General features: G+C 38.3%; 1 protein-coding gene across 1 annotated transcript in view; it reads left to right on the top strand.

Moving 5' to 3' along the window:
* The window catches only part of TMX4 (thioredoxin related transmembrane protein 4), a 41,190-nt gene extending 20,234 nt beyond the window's left edge, over positions 1-20,956 (top strand). The window contains exons 5-8 of the mRNA XM_019734915.3: positions 1,545-1,590; positions 9,322-9,423; positions 15,349-15,412; positions 16,848-20,956. Of these exons, the coding sequence (XP_019590474.3) occupies positions 1,545-1,590; positions 9,322-9,423; positions 15,349-15,412; positions 16,848-17,215 (580 nt within the window). The 3' untranslated portion in view covers positions 17,216-20,956. The remainder of the gene's footprint in view (positions 1-1,544; positions 1,591-9,321; positions 9,424-15,348; positions 15,413-16,847) is intronic.
* The last annotated feature ends 246 nt before the right edge of the window (positions 20,957-21,202 follow it).

The following is a 21,202-nucleotide window of genomic DNA, read 5'->3' as shown; positions in this document are numbered from 1 at the left end:
AACTGGGGGCATGGACCTCCATTTGATGAGGGGCTAGGAGAGGCTGTGAGGGGAGGATCGTGCAACCTGAAGGACAGAACCACCGAGCCAGGTGAAGCGCAGCAGGAGGAATATTTCCAGGAATGGGTGTCACATGCACATGAGGCCCCACTTGGAAGGACCTTGGTATGCGGAGGACCAGGACGGTGGTGGGGTGAAGACAGTGAAAGGCAGCGAGAGTCACACGTGCGTGGGGAAGGGGAGGAGCAGACCATGAAGGCCTCTGACCGCAGTGAGGTCTTGGATGTTACCAGTGCATACCATGCCAGGGGGGCTGAGGAGAAGAGACTGAGGAGGGCACGCATGCATGAGCTCTTAGAACACTGCTCTGGGTGAGACTGTGTGAATCTTCCCTCTCCTTCACCTTATAGCCAGGCCTACCTTCAGAACACATTTTACATGCCCCCCTTCTTTCCACCACCATTCCCCTCCCCCCGGTGCCACCCTGATATGCACTAGCACCGTTCTTGGGCCAGACACCACACAGCCTTCTCTCTGAACTCATCCATTCTTGCCCTCCTCAGTCTCTTCTGCTAAGAGCCACCTTGTCACTGGTGTCCCATATTAATTACCAAGGGGTGAAAGAAGATCAAGTTGGAGACATGGATGTTGAATGAAGCAAGGCGAGATTTTTGTGGCTTTGACAAGTAGTAGTGCAGTAGTGAGGACAGAAGCAGGTTTGAATGGGTTAAAGATGCCTTAAGGAAGAAGAAACAGCAAGCACGGACTACTTTTTGGAGAAGTTTGTCTGTGAAGCCAGAGAGCCAGGTGAGGTCCAAGGATGCTCTTTCTAAAAGATGAGAGAAGGTAGAACATGTTTTCATGCCGGTGAAAATGATCCAGCAGAAAGGGAGAAATTGCTAATGCAGGAAGAGGGCATGGCAGAAAGAACCAAGTCATTAACAAGCCAAAGGGATGGGATCCAAAGCACAAGTGGAGGAATTAGACTGGTAGGGCAGATAGACTTTCTCTGTCGTAACAAGAGAAGGGGGATGAGTGTACACCAGGCTCAGATTTGCTGGTGAGGAGATAAGAGAGATCACACAACGGCTTCTGATTTCGCAGTGACAAGCGAGGAGCATTTGTTAGCTGAGAGTGCATGATGAAGGGAGGGTGTGAAGAGAGGAAAAAAGGACACGAGCTGTCCTCTCAGGTAGAGCCTAAAAAATGCAGTATTGAGGGCTCACTGAGGTTTGTGACTGTGAAGGGAGAACAGTCAGCTGGTCATCTGATTTTTCCCCAGAGACATGCAGCTGCCCAAGGTTGAGGTTTTTGCCAGGTATGTACAATGGAGGGAGAAACAGGTCAGGGGATTTGAGTGTATTACAGCAGTGACTAAAATGATGGCTGTGGACTCTAAGCTCTATATGAATGCTTGTGAATCCAGCAGAGAGACAATGCATTACAAAAGTGGGAGGGCAGATCCTTGTGACCTCAGTTTTGTTTTGTTTTTCCATAGTATGCATCACCAATGGTTCTCCTTGTCTTCATTTTTTTTTTTTTAGGATGTCTGGTATGGCTGGTCTTTTCAGCATTTCTGGCAAGATATGGGTAAGGAATCGTAAATACATCCTTTGTGATTATCTTTGCAGAGGGTTTTTTGTTGTTGTTTTTAAGAGTAAGAATGTAGCTTCTAAACAGTAGAAAAATAAACACTTATAAATACTTTTATAATTTCGCTATTCTTCTTAAGCCACACTACTACTTTCAGATGGGTTCCCCAGTGGAAATGTGTCCTTGTGTAGAAGGGAATAAATTGAACAAGGACCTGTATTATATCAAAGTCCTGTTTTCTTAGATTGGTGATGAATCCCTTTATCAAAGCTGAAAGGGCTTTTGTTTTTAATTTGTCTTATTTTCCTATTGTCATAATCTCCCAACAGATCAAAGGTTATCTAAGCCTGAAAGTGATTCTATAAGTCAGGGATCAGCAAACTTCCACTTGGTGGCTGGCCACCTGATTTTATAAATAAAGTTTTATTGGAACACAACCGTGTTCATCCATTACCTATTGTCTATGACTGCTTTGATTCTACAATGGTAGAGTTGAGTAATTGTAACGGAGACCATGTGGCCCACAAGCCTAAAATATTTACACTCTGGCCCTTTAAGGAAAAGTTTGGACATCCCTGCTATATGTGATTGTATCATTTCAGTGACTTAGAACTGTTACTTAGCTTGAAAGACTGAACAATTATATAATCTTGACTGTCTCAAAAATCCTCCTGCTCCCTTTTGCTCTTGTGTAGAGCAGACTAAATCCTGCCAGATTTAACACAACTACTGTGGATTTAAATGTATACCTTTAAAGTATTTCAAATCTTTAGAAATGAGTCCCTATAGTTGTCTTTTCTAAGCTATGATTATAGGTCATGGTGTCATATTAGGAACTTAATATTCAAGGGGCCCATGAAGATTCTTACTGTTTTTCATGCATACTGATATATGTGGAAGGAAATTTAAGAACAACCTTTTATGTCCCAGCTTTTCCGTTTTATTTTATTTTCTTCTTTGTGAGATAGAATACCAACTTTAGGTTTTTTTAACAACAGAAACTAAATTGGCCACTTGGATTTAGTATTTTTTGGTTAAAATTTGTTAACTGTTTTTTTTGTTTGTTTGTTTATTTTATTTTATTTTATTTTATTTTTTGGCAATTCTGTGTGATATTAAACAATAACTCGCCTGTTTCCTCTCTCCAGATAGTATGAGTTTCATATGGTTTCCTTCTACCATTTTCTTAACATTGGTGACAAGTTTATTCAAGGGCTGAGAATTATGAATTGCCAACTGGGAATTGAGAGTAAGGGATTTTGCCTTTTGCAGTATGTTGACACTAAAGGTTGACAGTCATATGTTCTGGTATCCAAGTGAGGGTCTTGTAGCCTTAATAATGTCTGACTTAACGGGGTAATTATTCCGTGTTTCCCCGAAAATAAGACCTACCCCGAAAATAAGTCCCAGTTAAGATCTCAGCCAGACGGGTGCATTTAGTACGTTGTGACGATGTTCCAGAAGAAGAGACATGACTATAATTGAATAAATGTAGATTGTTGTACATGAAAAAATAAGACATCCCCTGAAAATAAGCCATAATGGAGCAAAAATTAATATAAGACCCGGTCTTATTTTCGGGGAAACATGGTAATACATGGATATCAGGAATCATTGAGAGCAAGATCTTAACACAGAACCTATAATAATTGCATGTCCAGAAGTGCATTTGTTCTGTGGGTTAAGGAGAGCTGAGATGGAAGTCGGTCATGGAAGAGTTTTACTTTCAAACATAGTATCAGGGAACAAAACTAATTACTCTGACGTCATATAACTTGGCTTTTAATATTCAGTTAAACAAGAGTTTTAAACAAGGAGTTAACAGTTTTTCATTATATCATGCAAATGATTACAATGTGTGGCATTGTCACATCAAGGCCAGGAGTGGGTGTTTATCATTACACGTATTTAGAATGTCTTTCCAGATATTTAAAAAGGAAACAAAAAAAGATAGTTTTATAAGATAAACTATAAAATTTGACAAAAAATTACATTATACATTCTATAAAGTTGCCTTTATCTAATATTAATACCATATGTATTTTTTCTTTTTGGTTAGCATTCGCCTAGATTTTTTTTCCCCACTGTCAACCTTTTTGTTATGTTTTAGTGAGTCTTGTAAAAAGTATATAGCAGGAAGTAATTATTTTAACGCATGAACTTAAGTCCATTTATATTTATTGGGTTCACTAACACATTTGCCCTGATTGTAGATTGTGTGGGGATGTGTGGAGGGGAGGAGAGTACCTGACTAAAAGAACATATATAGTAGGTTTGCAGATGATTTGAATCTTCTCATGTGTATGTATACATTACTTTAAAAACCTGTGGTAGAAATCTGGTGTTATGTTCTGTATCAGCATGTAGCTTCCCCAAGCCTCTTGACAGCCTTTGTGGTTTATTTCTTAGAAAAAAGTTCCTAGCCTTTCGTGAAATCTCCGGGAAGGGCTCTCACCACCTGTGTTTCTAGAATTCAGCCCTCGTCCTCTGTTCACGGAGGGTATGATCTCTGGCCTGGTGGGACACAGTCCTTGGCTACCTGTCAGGTCTCTGGTTTCTACTCTAATGTCTAGGACAGTCTTGCCTTGTTGCTCTGACAGAACCACTGATGTTACTGTCCTCTTTTCTGATTACCCAACTCTCTCAGTTAGCTTATTTAACTGTTCTTCTTCCTTGCCAGAGATCGTTTCATCAATTTTGAATATATAACTGTGGGGAACATAATTTGTTTTTAACATGTCTAGACAGTATAAAGCTGTAGTACAACTGTATTAACAATAAAGAGAAGAAACACAGCACATGGCGGGGGACAGAGACCGAGAGAGAAAGCATGGCTAGCACTAAAAGAGTGTAAAGTCTACAAGAAAGAAGATAAAAACAGTGAAGAAGGAAAGACAGAGTGGCTAATGCCAGTGAGACAAGATTTCCGAAGGCCATCCACAATCTCTTTTATCCCACTGAGATTCTGTGGCCACAGATAGGAGTCAGTCTTTCCTCAGCAACAGTCTCCCCTGGATGGGTAGCTGGTTAGATGTAAATACATCCATAGGGAAAATGGTATGTTATTAAGTGGGGGAAAAGATTAAAAAAAAAACACAAAAAAAGAAACAGTCTGTGTAGTGATATGTTTATATGGAGGTTTTATGTGTATATAGGAAAATGCCTAGAGAGATTAATCAGATATCAACAATAACTATCTGATATTGAACTTAAGCCTGATTTAAAAAAGCAAAAACAAACAAACAAAAAAACTCTTATGTTTCTGTCTTTCTAATTTGTCTGTAATGAAAAAGATAAAACAAAAACAAGCGCACTATCTAAAGATCAGAGCCTACTGATCCAGTGAGCCCTTAAAGTCCTTGAGTTTCTGCCTTAGGAGTGAAGCCAACTTGCTGTGTCTGGCATTCTGGAAATAAAAGCTGGTTCTCAGGATGTCAGGATCACTTGGTGAGGAGAACCATACAGCTGAATCCCTATGAACTCAGGGGTTTCGTTGGGTTCTGCATTTGGCTTTCTTAACTCTACGTCAACCTCCCATATCCTCTTGCTTGAATAAACCCTTGAGGTGAGGAAGTCTCTTGAATGTTTTATAAGCCGCATTCTGTGAGCTTCCTGCTGTCACCTGGAATCCTAGGGATCCTTGATAGGTAATTTGTATCGCAGTGTGGGGGAAGGGTAGACAATCTCAAGTGTTCATTCCATCACCAAAATTCAAATTGTTTTTCCAATCTAGTCATGAAGGTATCACCTATGTATTTTAATTTTTATATAAACTTATAGAAGTCATTGCCACTTCAGCTGTAATACCTATCCTCATGTAGAGTCTTGACATTGCCCACCTCACAGAAGTCACTGAAGCCTGAAGGATACACACCTGGAGGAGTTTCTCAGGGCAGGCATCTATGGAATTGATACTGATTTTCTATTTATATAGCTACATAAAAATTTTTTAACAATTTTATTCAACTTTAAAAACCAGTGACTCAGCTTAATGAGAAATGTTAATAAGCTAAAGGATAGTACCAGGCGAGGGTAATGCTTTGAACGCCATGTGCAGAAGACCTAACTTGGAAAGCACCTTTGTCAGGGGTGGTGCTGCAGGTCGGGGTTAGGAAGTCTGGGGTTGAGATTTTGTCCGTGGCACATGTATGGAGAGACGTTCCGGCCTTTCTGTCTTCTCGTCCCTCTTCACAGTGGGCCTGAATGATGCAGGGAGGTGTTATCTTTCTCCCCGAGAGACAAGTCATTGTTCTCCACCTTGTGTGTATGTCTCTGAACCCATCTGTTTTTCCTGCTATAAACTGTTGTTACTAGAACATTTTGAATACTTAGCATAGAACCTGGCACCTCATATGTACTTGATAACTGTTTTTTGTTAATTATATCCATTAATTATTGTTGTCATTATTTTCCTTTTCTCCTGTAACTGAGCAACAAGGAATATTTTCATGTTTTTATTCATTTATCTTTTTAACAAAGTCTGATGGCAGGATTAAAATAGGATTCCACGGCAGTTATATAATGTGCACTTTTGCTAACTAGGTTTAGCATTTCAGTGTACTTATATATTATTTGCCGAATTTGTACTGCTCACTGAGGTAACATAGTATGTAACTTACCTCTTCTCAATATTACTGTTATGAAAGATGCAGGCATATGGCACATTTTAGCTACAGTAAGGTGCGCTGCCTTCTTGGGAGGATAACCTGTGTGAGGAGAAGATCTAATGCTTCATACATACCACATGATGAGAATTAAAGGCCATGAGTATTTAGACTGGAGAATAATAAGAGTGTATTTTAAAACTCCAAACATCCCCCTGTGTTTTAGATAATGGTACCTCTTCTCTTACTTTTTTTTTCTTAATATCTAGAACAATACTACAGTGAGATGGTGTACACCCCCAAGATATATCTCTTAATGCCTATAAGAGGCTGCATGGTTGTGTCTTGTTGCAAGTGTTGAGAGGGTAAAACATGGAAGGGGAAGTGAACCCTTGGCCATCACTGAAGAAGTCTTTCTGTGCTGCTCCCACACAGGGATTATATTTTGAGGATTCTGACCTGTGTATGAAAGGACTATAGGCTTGTCCCCAAACCTCTCAGAGTATATATACCCTGTAACATAGGGTTTCTCTTATGTAAGTCCAAGTAATATAAATACAAAAGGCTTCCTGTCCTCCTTGGCCAGTCCAGCTCTGAGTGAGACCATGCAACATTGGGCTGGACGGGTGGGTGTCCAGGGCAGCATCCAGTCTGCCCTGTCCTGTTGTAGCTCAGGTCTCAGAGGGAGTCCGGCCTCCCTGAGGATGGAAGGCTCTACTTCTGATCCGTGGAGCCTTGGCCTGGCTTCAGTCCTTATATCCGTCTCACCAGTGGTTGGAATATTCTTACATATTCTATCATAATGGCGTCTTCATTTATTCTTCTTACTCAAATCTTGGCTCTCAGTCATCTGTTACAATAGCATAAGGTATGAGGCCCATAAGGGCACCATTTTTGTATATTTTAAGGAAACAGAATAAGATGCTTCCTTGTAAGGAGCACATATAATATTGAACAGGGATCAGTGTTGTCCACAAGTGAAAAGTGTCATTGCCTGGCAACTAAAGAAATAGAAACAGAAATCTAAAACTAAATTAGATCAATTTTAATCAGTGTTTACCCAGAAACATATATACAGCAAAACTTAGTACCAGGAACCCTAACACTCTTAAGGTATTCTAAAACTATTGTGGGGTCAAATAAAATAAAGATAAAGTCAAATAAACAGATGAAGATTTATGTCTGCATTTGTAAAACCACAACTCTAATGAGACTTTAGTAATAATCACCTAAAAGACCACAAGATGGCAGGGTTTCTCATCCTTTGAAGTGTACGTTGATGTAAGAAAATTGAAGTGGAGTTTATTAAAACAAGAGGGTGTTTTGAATTTGCTAAGAAGTGGATTTACAGTATTCTAGAAAATAGAAAGTTTCTTAAGGGTTACTTTAATCATTTATTTTGCAGGAAGGGCATAAGATGCCGACTAGGACTTAAAGCTGCCCGTTACTCATTCTAACCCTAAGAGTAGGCAAATGGGCAGGTATTATTTATAAAGCAAGTTCCAGCGTACACACCTGTACATTCATGGGTCAGCATTAAGGCAAGACTGGCTTTTCATATCTTCTAATTCTTTGGCACATTCAAAGTTTAATCTTGATGATGGTATTGCGTTATCAAGAAAAGCATCAACTGTATTCAATACATAGAATTTTCTAAAGCAGGGACTTGTGCAGTACATTTTAGAACTTCCGTTGAAAAGAGTTTGAATGAAACAACATTTGGAGACCCCAATACCTCTTTTGCCTGCTGGGTTCCAGAATACTGGGTTTTTCTTAGTAAGCAATTGCCCTGGCTAAAGACAGAATGATTAACAGTGCAGCCACCAAAAGGACAGAGGACAGTTTTACAAATCAAGAGTTGTTTGTATTTCCTGTGCATAGTTTAAGGATTTGCTAGTATCTTTTCCTCACTCAACAAATATTAATATTTGTTAAACACTTTGTCAGTGTTTAAAATACTTGCTGAGTCTTTAGAACCATCTCTTCTGCTGAAGAAGTTGGCGAGAGGAGATCTCAGATTATTCTAAATCAGTTAAACGTTTTTGTTTATCATTCAGACTTAAGCCAGAATGAAATATATTATTTAATTGTATTGACATTTGTAAACTGAGAAACCAATGGGAGACACTTGAGTAATTTAGATTTTGAAAAATACTAAATTAAAATAGAAACTTGGACTCATTTTCGGTTATCTCACTTGTTCCAGGCAAGTCATTTGGTCCTGATCTCGCCTGCTAATGGCATTTAGCTTGGGGCCATTTCATCCTGTGCCCAGTTATTGCTCAGATGATAGTGAATGACTGTGAAGCTGTAATGGCCCGAAACCAGTGATCACTAAACAATCTGAGGAAGCATCGCTCCTGCAGCTCCACATCTAACTGGAATTTGACTCTAAAACACCAATACATAGTCTGTACTTCCTGTGTGATTTAGTGTGGAAATAATTTCAACTTCAGATTGTATCTCGTCACTCATTTTTTCAGTCTCTGGTATTAAATAGAGTTCCAGGGAACAGTAAGCATAAAGGAATGTGCCCTCTCCTCAAAGCCCGATGAAATCTCATTTCCTCATAATGAATTAACTGTACTAACTTTCTTCTGTCTGCTATTACATTTTAGATTTTACGGTGATTTAGGAAAGACAGCAAGGATGGGTAGGGGAACAACGAGAGTCTGACTAGATAAAGGAAATATGGAGACATTTTAAATGGTTGGTGTTCTGTAAGTAGTATTCAGTTGTACTTCCGAATTGGTCAAGGCCCAAGTTTAATTTTTTTATGGATGCCATATAGTGAGTAAAAATTGAGGTATATATAGTTATTAGGGGAGAGTTATTAGGGGAGAGAGACCAAAAAAAAACCCAAAAAACCCACAAATCTATCATCATGGAAGAAGAGACTAGAAAACCAGTTCTACCAGAGTTCTATCAGATCATGTACTCCAAAGAAGTATAACTTTTACTAGATAGAACCTTCAGTATTACTCTCAGATTCTTGATATTGTAAAATTTGTGGGGGCTCCTATATGTGGAAACAATTTATAGACTTGTGTTATAGCTAGAGAGAGAGTCTCAAACATTTTTGGTCCTTATTATAAGTAGTTTTTTCTTTTTCTTTTGATTACAGCATCTTCACAACTATTTCACAGTGACCCTTGGAATTCCTGCTTGGTGTTCTTACGTCATTTTTGTCATAGCCACCTTGATTTTTGGGCTTCTCTTGGGTCTGGTAAGAGATAATGCCAATCTTTTTTCATATCATTAAAGCTAAATAGGTTTCATGCAAAATTAGAAAGCAGCCAAGAAAGAAAAAGCACATAAACAAATATCATTTTGTGTGTCATCTAAGCAGTTAAGTAGCATTTCCTTGTTTGATACTGCTTTCAGTGGTAATTTGAGATGGAAAATTCATTAAATTATTATCTCCTAATCCTGTCCCTAAAATATTTTGAAGATGTGTGCTGCCCCAAATATAGGCAGTGATGAAAGAAGAAATAGACCTTACTTGATAGTTTCCGGTACAACTGAGTCGTCTATGATTTCATACGTTGCCTACTCAATTAGAACATTGTGGCAACAAGGCCAAAGCTGTGAATTTGTTCCTTGAGTGAGCAAGATGATTTTTTTCTTATTCATATCCTTCAATTCAACCTCTAATCCTGGCCAGCTGCTTATACATACACTCTGGTGTGTGGTGGATTTTACCAGTTAATATGTGTAAAAAAAAGTCAGTATCGTGGAAAAAAAATAAGATACAAAGCACATTGCTGTGTCTTCTTTGACATGATGATCAGTATCAGGGACGTATCTGTGTGTTTTCTCCCTTGGTATTTTAGGTAAGTGTTGAAATAATGAATTTATTTACTTAACTATATAGGCAATGATAAGTATTTTGGCATGTTTTACTCTTTGATATAATTTTAAAATTTTTTCTCTTTACTTACACTTGATCAATTTAATTGAGCTTTAAACTAATTAAGATAAATTCTTAAAAGCCATTATACTACATATTAATCATGTAGCTTCCAAATGCTGTATGATAGGACTAATTGATGATTACCAAAAAATTATATTAAAAGGACAAAATTTTAGTTAAGATTATCTTAAAAAACTGTCCTTACATTTTATAATGAATTTTGTTTTTTTGTTTTTTTTAATTAAAGTTTATTGGGGTGACAGTTCTTATAAAGTTACATAGATTTCAGGTGTACAATTCTGTAATACATCATCTATATTTCACATTGTGTGTTCACCACCCAGCGTCAGTTCTCCTTCCATCACCATATATTTGATCCCTTTTACCCTCATCTACCAATCCCTTCTCCCCTTATGTTCTTTTTAGCAATGTCATTTTAAAAACAAGCTCAAAATATTAGCAATCGCCTTCATAACAAGTCATAACTTAGTACAACGCAGTCATATTCCATAGAGCCAAGGAAGCTTGATTTTATTTTGCCATGAACATGCTTTCTTCATATTATGATTTGTATTTGAGATTTTACTGCTGATGTTAACTTCATGGGACATGGGATGTGTCTGTCTTTCATTAGATATGTTCCACTCTGATACATTAATCTTATTATTAATTAACACGTCCCTAATGTTCTGGCCGGAAAGGATTTGACTTTGAATATAAATGTACTACTCCCTAGTGCTAGATTTTTCTAGCAATGCATTTTGGAGCCACATGACTGAGGCTTTTATAGGGGAATAGTATGAGATCCTGGGAGACTCTGAGGTGGAGTTATGGAGAATATAGGTTGAGTATGAGCCTATTGGAAGACCATTGAAAACTATATTTCTCAGCATAAAAAGTTTTAGAATTTTATCTTTGAGGATGACTTTAAGTCTAAGAAATGAAATCAGTCCTGCCTGTGCTCTAAGTTCATTTGGAAACTTAGATTCAAATAATCAGTGTACGAAGGTTGTTAGAGGCTTAACTAAACAAGAGAGTTGATTCTAGACTGTTCAAGTGTTGAAGTGGTATAGAATATTATTCCTTTATACAAAGTTTGGAAGAGAACTTTATTTAACAAAATAATAATAATTTTAAAACAGTAATAGACTCATACATTTTTAATACATTTCCATAAAATAGCATACAAATATCTCTGCTAAAAACCTTTTCTACAGCTGCAATATATGTTAAAAGAAACACACAACAGCTGGAATGTTTGCCGTCAGTGAGGTCTCCAGGTGTGTAGTTCAGTGTTCTGTGTCACCTTTGCCCTTAACTGGGGGCTGAAAGTAGAGCCCAGGCATGTAGTCATGTGAAGCTCCATCCTGGCCACGCTGGAGGTTCTCCTTCCCTCTGTGAGTCTTTATGGAGTTTAATTTATGCAGTGGCCTGAAGGGGCAGGATGTTTTCCATAGAGAAGTGATTTCCTGATGAAGTCATGGTTTCCCATAAGTCTGATTATTTATTATGTTTCCTAATTTTTTCTAATGTTGAAAGATGGGAAATCAAAACAAGGCTACTAGTTTGATTTTTGTTTACTTTTTCAATTGACATAGTGATAGTTGAAATAATCTTACTAAATTGTTTTTCACATGTAAACAAAGGGCTCAGTTTTAGAAATCAACTATATATTTTGCATTTTAAATCAATGGAAAAGATCCTTAGCTGCATAGTCTATATATCAGGTCACTCTGGCAGCATCATTTTCTGCCATCAGCGACTCTGCTCTGAAGGACGGAAGACAACAAAGCTCTAGAAAAGCAGAAAAGCAATGGAAACACAGGCGGCAGTGTTTTACCTCTGGGATCTCGCCCCCATTTCAGCTGGCATAGACGCTGTCTACATTTAGTTGCTTAGGTAGATTATTTCTCTACCTGCTGTTGACCAGTGCCTAGCACAGAGCCTCCCGCAGAGAAGGGACCCCAGTATTAGGAGGCACGTTACTCTCCACGAAAGGTAGTAAATCTCCCTACTCTCCTCATTTAGCGGTGTGGCTGTCTGCACCTCCTTGGGTAAAAACTGAAACCTGAAAATGTAACCCCTGAAGGGAAGATGAAGAGGACCCTTGTTATTAAACAATGCCATCTTTAGTGGCTCAGAAAGTGGCCCATTCCAAGGGAATTGTTCTCCAGACCAGAAAGTAGATCTGGAACTGAGAGAATGAGAGGGTTTTACTCCTAGTTTCTGAAAATAAAGATTATATAATGGAATTATGTACTATTAGACATAAAACAGACATCGGTGATAGGCCAGCACAAAACCATCCTTTCAAATGATAGAGCAGTTAAGTGACTTGTCCAGGGTCACACAGCTACTGAGAGACAAAGTTGAGACTAGTGTCCCATAAGTCTTTTCTAGGCCCCCTTGCCCAGCCTCTAGATGGCCAAGGTATGTCTCAAGTAGGTCTTACTCCCCCACCCCCATGTATTGTGAATGCCAGTGTTTCTTGGCACTGGCAGATGTTTGTTTTCTTTCTTTTGCAATATGTCAGGACAAAAATTTCCCCTCCAGGTTGAATTAAGAAATGAAAAAGAAAACAAAAAGTTACAAAAATATTATGTCCCAGGAATAGGTACCGAGTAAGCACTAGACTAACATTAAAAATGTAAGTTTTCAACCTCAGTCTTTTCAGATGGAAATGTTTTCCTCTTGGGTGTTCAAATCAATTTAATGGCTTGGAGCTTGTTCCTCCCCAACCCATGAACTTTGTACAGCTTGTTGCCCCACCACAGGGGTCTCTGCAGCCTGGTATTCATAGCTTTCTCTAAATCCAAGAGCCTCCAGATCAAGTTTGGTGTAGCTTAGAGGAACCAGCCATCTAGTACTACTCAGCTGCTCATGACTATGCCCGGGGCCTGAAATGTGCCTTCTTCAAGTAATCATTCTTGATCCTTCCCAGTGCCATCCCTGGTTGTCATCTCTGTATCTCTTATCTCCTGAAGTGCTTTATTTACTTTTCTTATGAAGCACAGGTCCCATGTTGCTTTGTAATTAAACTGCCATTTTTTCCTCTCATTGAACCTTGCCCCCCCAGATGTTAACATGATGCCTTGAACCTAATGAACCAAATCCCGAGTAAAGTAATAAATGGAAATACAGATAGTAATAATCCTAAACACAAAGTAGGATGCACGTTTGATGTTTATAAAATGGAACCAAAAGGACTATGGCTGAGTTCTTTAACATGGTGTAGCGTACCTTTAAAGCACTAATGTCTGAAGTACCACTCCTATTTGTTGTTGAGCGGCAGCCCATGTACGGATGAGTTGTATTTGTCCAGAAGAGCGTTTTCTAAAAGGCCATTTTACTCTTAGTCTTGTTGATGGCTATCATCAACAAGACAAATAATAACTAGTGTTGGAGAGGCTGCGGAGAAAAAGGAACCCTCATACACTATTGGTGGGAACGTAGATTGGTGCAGCTGCTATGGAAGCAGTATGGATGTTCCTTGAAAAATTAAGAATAGAATTACTGTATGACCCAGTAATCCTTCTCCTAGGTATCTACCCCCCAAAATTTGAAAACATTTATCTGTAAAGATATATGTACCTGATGTTCATTGCAGCATTATTCATGGTGGCCAAGACATGGAAACAACCAAAGTGTCCTACCATTGATGATTGGATAAAGAAAGTGTAGATACAAAGTCTGACAATTAAGTTCGTGAACTTGTTGCAATGATGTTGCTAACCTTTTTTGATATTAGAGGGATTATTAATTATGAATTTGGACCAACTTGACAAACAGTTAACCAAGTTTACTATTTGGAAGTGCTGAAAAGACTGTGTGAAAAAGTTAGACCACCTGAACTTTTCGCCAACAATTCATGGCTCTTGCATCACAACAATGCACCAGCTCACATGGCACTGTCTGTGAGGGAGTTTTTAGCCAGTAAACAAATAACTGTATTGGAACACCCTCCCTACTCATCTGATCTGGCCCCCAATGACTTCTTTCTTTACCCAAAGATAAAGGAAATATTGAAAGGAAGACATTTTGATAACATTCAGGACATCAAAGGTAACATGACGACAGTTCTTATGGCCATTCCAGAAAAAAAGTGTTCCCAAATTGCTTTGAAGGATGGACTAGGCACTGGCATCCATGCATAGCTTCCCAAGGGGAATACTCCAAATGTGACCATAGTGATATTCAGCAATGAAGTATGTACCATGTTTCCCCAAAAATAAGACCTAGTTGGACAATCAGCTCTAATGCGTCTTTTGGAGCAAAAATTAATATAATACCTGGTCTTATTTTACTATAATATAAGACTGGGTCTTATCTAACATAATATAAGATGGGGGTCTTATATTAACTTTTGCTCCAAAAGACGCATTAGAGCTGATTGTCCGGCTAGGTCTTATTTTCGGGGAAACACGGTAGCACTTTTTCTAGGATGAGTTCGCAAATTTAATTGTTCAATTTCGTATATACAAAGGAATATTATTTGGCCATAAGAAAAGATGAAATACTCCATATGTGACAACATGGATAGATCTTGAGATTATCATGCTAAGTGAAGAAAGTCAGACAGAAAAAGTCAAGAACCATATGACTTCATTCACATGTGGGATATAAAACTGAAAGCAGCAAACAAACAAGACAAACTAACAAACAAACAAAATCTTATAGAAAACACAGGCAACAGTTGAGTGATTACCAGAGGGTAAGGGGGGAGGGTAGCTAGTAAAAGAGGGAAAAGAGGGTGAAATGTATAGTGATGGAAGGAGAACTGACTTTGGGTGGTGAACACATAATGCAATATATAGATGATGTTTTATATAAATGTACACTTTACACCTATATAATTTTACTAAACAATGTCACCAATAAATTTAATAAAAACAAAAAATAAAATAAGAATAAATAGATAAATAATAGAAGGCCATTTTACACTTGGCGAATAGTGTCTATTTTCTTATACATCCTTGATTCATCTATTTTTAGTGGGCTTTCTGTAGACATTTGACTTTGTAACCCCTGTTTCCAATTAATAGTATTTTTCTATATTGTGTCATGTTTAAAAAATAGGAAATTCTTAGTTATACCCTTTTCTTTTTTGAGGATTTTCGACTAACTGCTAGTTATTTGAGTATGAATATCTGGTTACAGAAATAAAGCCTAATTTTGACATTCTTTGGTAACAAATATCCTACCTACTCACTATAAAATCACTGTTTTTTCCCCCTCCAGATTTTGGTCGTAATATCAGAATGTTTCTATGTGCCACTTCCAAGGCATTTATCTGAACATTCCGGTAAGTGTGATAAACTCACGCAATAGAGTATTTTTGGAATTCTGTGGTATGCCCTTTATAGGCCATGGATTTTCCCCCTGTTTTGCTTGGTTACCATACCATCACCACTACCAAATTCCTCAAAATATGTTCTCTAGATAGACTTGAATAAAAATTCTCTTTTTCCCACTCTTAAATTAGTTAATATTTCATTTTGGTAATTTTCTTTTTTCCTTTAACTGTATGCCCTTCAGTTGACACCTTTTTCTTCATTTAAACTGGAATGAGAAGAGAGGGAGGGGACCTCACATTTATTGAGAAAGCCTCTACTGTGTACCAATAACTATTTTAAACCCTTTAAAAGCAGTCTCACGCAATCTTTGCACTGTTGTACACTGTTTCTGAGACCAAATAACTCTGGATTTGCATGTTTTTCTTCCGATTTTTGAGACTATACTTGTTGAATTCTATGTGGGAGTTTAAATATGCTTATATTTCTTTTTAGTTCTTGAAATTTTCAAGGCTTTGAGACTTCCTTAGCTACAGCCACCCACCATTTAATGACAGGGATGTGTTCTGAGAAATGTGTTGTTAGGCAATTTTATTGTTAGGCCTTTGTGTGAACATCGTAGAGTGCACTGACACAAACACAGATGGTGTAGACTACTACTATAATTGTATGTGCTATACTTTTATACAGCTGGCAGCACAGAAGGTTTTTTACATCACCACCACAAACACGTGAGTAGTACATTGCGCTGCTACGTTATGACAGCTATCATAGGAATTTTTCACCTCCATTATAATCTTATGGGACCACTGTGGTATATGCAGTACGCTGTTTATCAAAACGTCGTTATGTGGCACATGAGTGTAATTAGAATTCTTAAAAGTGACAGAAACCCAATTTAAAGCAACTTGGAGTGGGGTAGGAAAATTTATTAGCTCACGTAACTCAAAAGTCCAGGGATGTTCTGACTTTAAACACCGCCCAAAGGATGTTAGATTTCTGTTTCCATGTCACTGATTCAGTGGCTATCAGCAGCAATAGCTATCCCTGTAGAAAGAGAGAAAGCTTTTCCTCCTGACTGGCCAAATTTGCTGGGCAGTGCTCTGATTGGCTCAGCTTAAGTCACATGGTGAACCGATTACCATGACAGGCAATTGGGTCACTGAGTCTTCTACAAGGTGCAAAACACAAAGCATGAGGAAACCTTTGCCCTCCCTGCCCACATGCTCTTCCAAAGTCAACATGGTCAGTGAAATCTGCAGAGGGGGACGGAGAAGCCCTGGATGGAGCTAGGACACCAACCAGAGATCTGTCCTGTGTAATAACGTAGTTTCAAGATGGAGAAAACTATCAGGTGCCCTCTTTTCATTTCACAGCTGAACACAATCCATTGATGACTGAATGACCATTGTTTATTCACAGGATATCCCCTTCTTCCCTCCACAGAACAGAGTCGGAGGTCAGAGGAGGCTTATCGGGCTGAACAGTTGCAGGCGGCAGAGGAGGAAAAAGATGATTCAAATGAAGAAGAAATCAAGGACAGCCTTGTAGATGATGAAGAGGAAAAAGAAGACTCTGGGGATGAGGAGGAAGCAGAGGAAGAAGAGGAAGAGGACAGCCCGGCTGCTGGCATGGAAGAGGAGCGGAGTGACCCCCAGGACCAGGGGTCCCTGAGGGAGACCCAGAAGGAAGTAGAACCTGATGAGACTGAAGAAGACGACGCCCCTGAGCAGCCCCGGCGTTCAGCTGACACAGAGATGGCAGAAGACACATTGAGGCAGCGCAAAAGTCAGCACGCCGACAAGGGACCATAGGTTTAAGGACAGTATTAAGGAATATGCTTCCCTCTGGTCTGCGGTTTAAACCAAATCCTTTTTTTGTCCTGAGTGAGCAAGTCTTCTAAAAAATGATCTCTAGTCATGTAGTGTCATGGCATTAAGCCTAATGTATATTAATGAGACTTTCAGGCATGACAATCAGAATACAGGAAAACAAACATGGTGTTAGGATCTGTTTGGGGACTTGGGATGGGCACAAGTTCATGTGCTGGGGGCTAGAGAGTTTTGAGCAGAGGTAGCAACCTCAGCCTTTATGAGTACTGTTCGTTGACGGGGCTGCAGGCAAAGCAAAGCTGCTTGAGCATCCTCAGGTGTAGCAGAAGCTTGCTTCTTCCTCTTGGGTTAAGTGTTTTTATCAAATTAAGAAACATCAGGCACCATAGTATAGGGACACTTTTTTAGAGGTACAAATTGAGAGGGCCCTGGAATTACTGTAGGAAAGAGCTTGGAAGTCATCGTGACTCTAAACCTCCTTTGTTTTATTTCTTACCTTTAACATGTCCAACTTTCCCACTGTGGGCCTCAGCCTCTCCACGCTCTTCACAATACTTGCTTAGTGAGCAGACAGCAGCTGGGTTTACATCAACTAAGTTTATTCAACGTAAGGTTTAGATAATCAAGAACCACAGCCCATGAAGCTATAACAGCCAAACTTCTCAAATGCAATGTTGTCACCTTTGGTGATTCAAAAGGAAGTAGGGATTTTACAGGAGAGAGTTTTGTTTTTGTTGCCAAAATGTGATAACTTTTTTTTTCTTCAAAAAGTTCCTTTAGCAATATTCCTCTTAAACCCAGAAGTCCCCTAAGTCTTGCCAGTACAAGGTAGTCTTGTGAAGAAAACTTGAATACTGTGTTGTTTTGTTTCCATCTCAAGGGGTTCCCTGGTCTTGAACCACTTTAATAACTGAAAAACCGTTTCTGGTTTTCCTTTAGAGATGTGCTTTTGGTGAAAGAATTAATGAAAGTGAATATCTGGAAATGAAAGATTTGGTTTCATTTCCTTCTTCCTTAATCTTGTAAAGAATTTCATCCTTGTAAATCTCTCAATACTCAATCTACTAAATGTACCCAGGGGGCCCAATTTCTTTTTAAAAATCCATCCATCTACTTCTGCCTTACCTGATTTATGTCGTAGAATAAGTTCATAAAATTAGATTCCAAGCTTATGAAAGATGACTAAGTTGATTCTACACCCCTTGGGTCCAGACAGAATAATAAGTAGTACAGGTTTATGAAATTCAGAAAGTTTTTTTAAAAAAAGAAATATGCAGTACACTCCTATCTGGCTGTTTAGATAACCCTTTCCTTGTATTAACTTTGAACACGGGATCACTGGAGGACGGGGGAGGTTCTGAAACTTGCTATCCTCCTGTGCTTGAACGAGCCTGTTGCAAACCTCGCACAAAGAGAGTTTTTATTCTGCAAGAATCCAAGTTTTAGAAGTGGCTATTTTTCGTCTTTCCAACTCAGTTACCTGACAGTCGCATCCCCCAGTACTGTGAGGGTCATTAAGAGTCACCAATAGTTTTTAAACAACATGGCCTCAAATTTGAGGCCATCACAAAACTGAGAGGCTGGGAAAATCTTGACATTGACTCATTTCCTTTCCCTCCCGTATAGGTCTCTGACATCCTCACACAGAGCACCGTCATTCTGATGTGGCAGCTCTGTCTCCCTGATACCAGGAAGTTTTCTGGTTCATTGCTGAGCTCCCCTCCTGTCACTGGATTGCTTTCGCTTAATCAGCTGAAGCAGGTTTTCAAAGGTCATTAAGTTCAAGTTCAGAGGTATGGAATAAGTAATGTTTCATAGTTTGGTTTTTTGGTATAATTCCTCCTCCCTCATATTAATTTTTTTTTTTCTAAGTGAGTGAGTGACTAGAAGAGAGGGAATGAAGATATAAAATCTATGTTGGCTTTTCATAAATATAAGGCCAATTTCCAATAGGACCCCAAATAGTACCTAATTGTATATATGTATTTTTTAATCTATTTTCTTTCTGAGCAATACTGAAAAAAAAATTGATGTGAGGGGAGAAAAACATCTTGGAAAAGAAGATTCATTAAAAGTTTAAGTGTCTGGCTATGAAAACCATTTTTCCTGTTTTGTTTTTTTTTAACATCCTGGCAAAAGATGGAGTTTTTACTAAAGTCTAATAAGTACACATCTAATTTAATTTCTTTTTATTTTTGGCCTTTAGGTTTGTTTTCAACACTCACTGAATATACAACTAAAGGAAAAAGTCAAACTAAAATAATTTGAAATTGGATTAACATTTCAGTAGGATTCTATGGACATTTCCTGTAGATAATATATTTATTCTAGAAGTCAAGTGCATGGAAACATGATTTTGATTAAAAAATAAAATAATCATGCTTCCCTGTATTGCAGTATTGGTTATTTAATTGCACAATAGTATTTTGTATAAATTAAAAGTAGGTGAAATAAATAAAAGTACCAGGGTTTTAGAATGGAGGTACAATGCCTTATGTGTGAGTAGTTGGCGCAGGGTGCCTTTTCATTGAGTAGAGGAAAGGTTGAAACTTACAGCTACCTTTCTCTTAGTTCCTTTTATTATTCATGTCTTGCTAGATCTGCTACCCTACCCCACCTTGCTTAGAGATCTCGTATTGAGGCAACATATAGACAATCCCACGTCTTTCTTTCCCTTTGAAGTGTAAGCACTGAATGGGCCGAAGCAGGGCGCATTCAGCTCACTGCATGGGCATGTGCTTAATACCTGAGCTCACGTATATGATCCCTGTTAGCCACAGACCTCTTTACATAAAGCAATTCAAAATAACTGCTGTAATAAAAAGTAAACAAGCTTTGGCCGGGTTGGCTTTTGACACTGGAGAAAGCCAAATTTTGACTTTTTTTTTTATGGCCCCAAACCCTTGTTGATAGCTATGGTGTTGCTATGATTTGGGAATATATAAGCCTGCAGAGCCTGCATCCTGTACCACCTCTGTGGTAGATGATAAAAATGTACTGTAAGGCAAGTACTTAACATGTGACTTTTTATTACCGAGTCTTTCAAGAGTGGAGCTTGTTATGTTGATTCACAGGATGGAGAACATTAAAGAGTCAAAAAATAAAAGGGAAGAAAAGATAGGGTACGCCTGACATTTCAGCATACAGCCTTAAATTGATATGAAGTGAGAAAAATAAAGGAGAAATTGATGCTTTACTAATGTGTATCAATATTTATCTGTCCTTTATCTCAGTGTTGAGGTTATTTCTGCCAGTATTATAAATGTATGGTTGACCCATCCTGTCAATAATAACATTTTGGAAAGTATTCATGTAAATCCTTTATGCCAACAGAAAAGTTCCTTCTTGTTTATTCTCGTTACCTCAGTCCTACATTTTCATCCTTTCGAGAATTATAGCTTGTCTTGAAAAACCAAACATGGAATCATCAAATCTGATGAACCCTAATGGGGCATCTGTTTGAACAGCTTTCCTGAACCTGGAGGTTCATTTGAAAGGCCCTTTTTTGATAGCTTCAAACCAGGAGATGGCCTTTAAATGGCTTATTCTCAGTGAAATTTCATGTGAACTGTGACATTGTATATGCGTGACTCATACAACTTTGACGTGTTTCCAATATAGGTTAATCGTATTTGTTACTAAATAGCTTCTTTGTGCAAATGCAATTTTTATACTAAAAATACTGCTTATTTATATTGCAATACATTATAAATTTATTATTTATATTCTTTGTAATGGTCTTCATTATTTAACCACGTGATACTTATTTTTCTCTTCATACATGTATTCCTTGCTTCCTCAAATAGCATCTGCACCAACTGGAATGAGAATTCAAGATACGAGTTTCTAGCAGTACATTGCCTGAATTACAAAAAACCTTAATCACAAAATTGTACATAATCCTTGATCCTGTGTGTTTTCATTTTATTGTAAATTTCCATTTGCCTAATGGAAACCTAATGACAGTGG

This window comes from Rhinolophus sinicus, chromosome 13, assembly GCF_057876585.1.
Source record: "Rhinolophus sinicus isolate RSI-liver-muscle chromosome 13, RSI-T2T, whole genome shotgun sequence".
NCBI classification, from domain to species: Eukaryota; Metazoa; Chordata; class Mammalia; order Chiroptera; family Rhinolophidae; genus Rhinolophus; species Rhinolophus sinicus.
The sequence above is the reverse complement of the archived record's forward strand: the minus strand, read 5'-3'. Positions and strand labels throughout refer to the sequence as shown.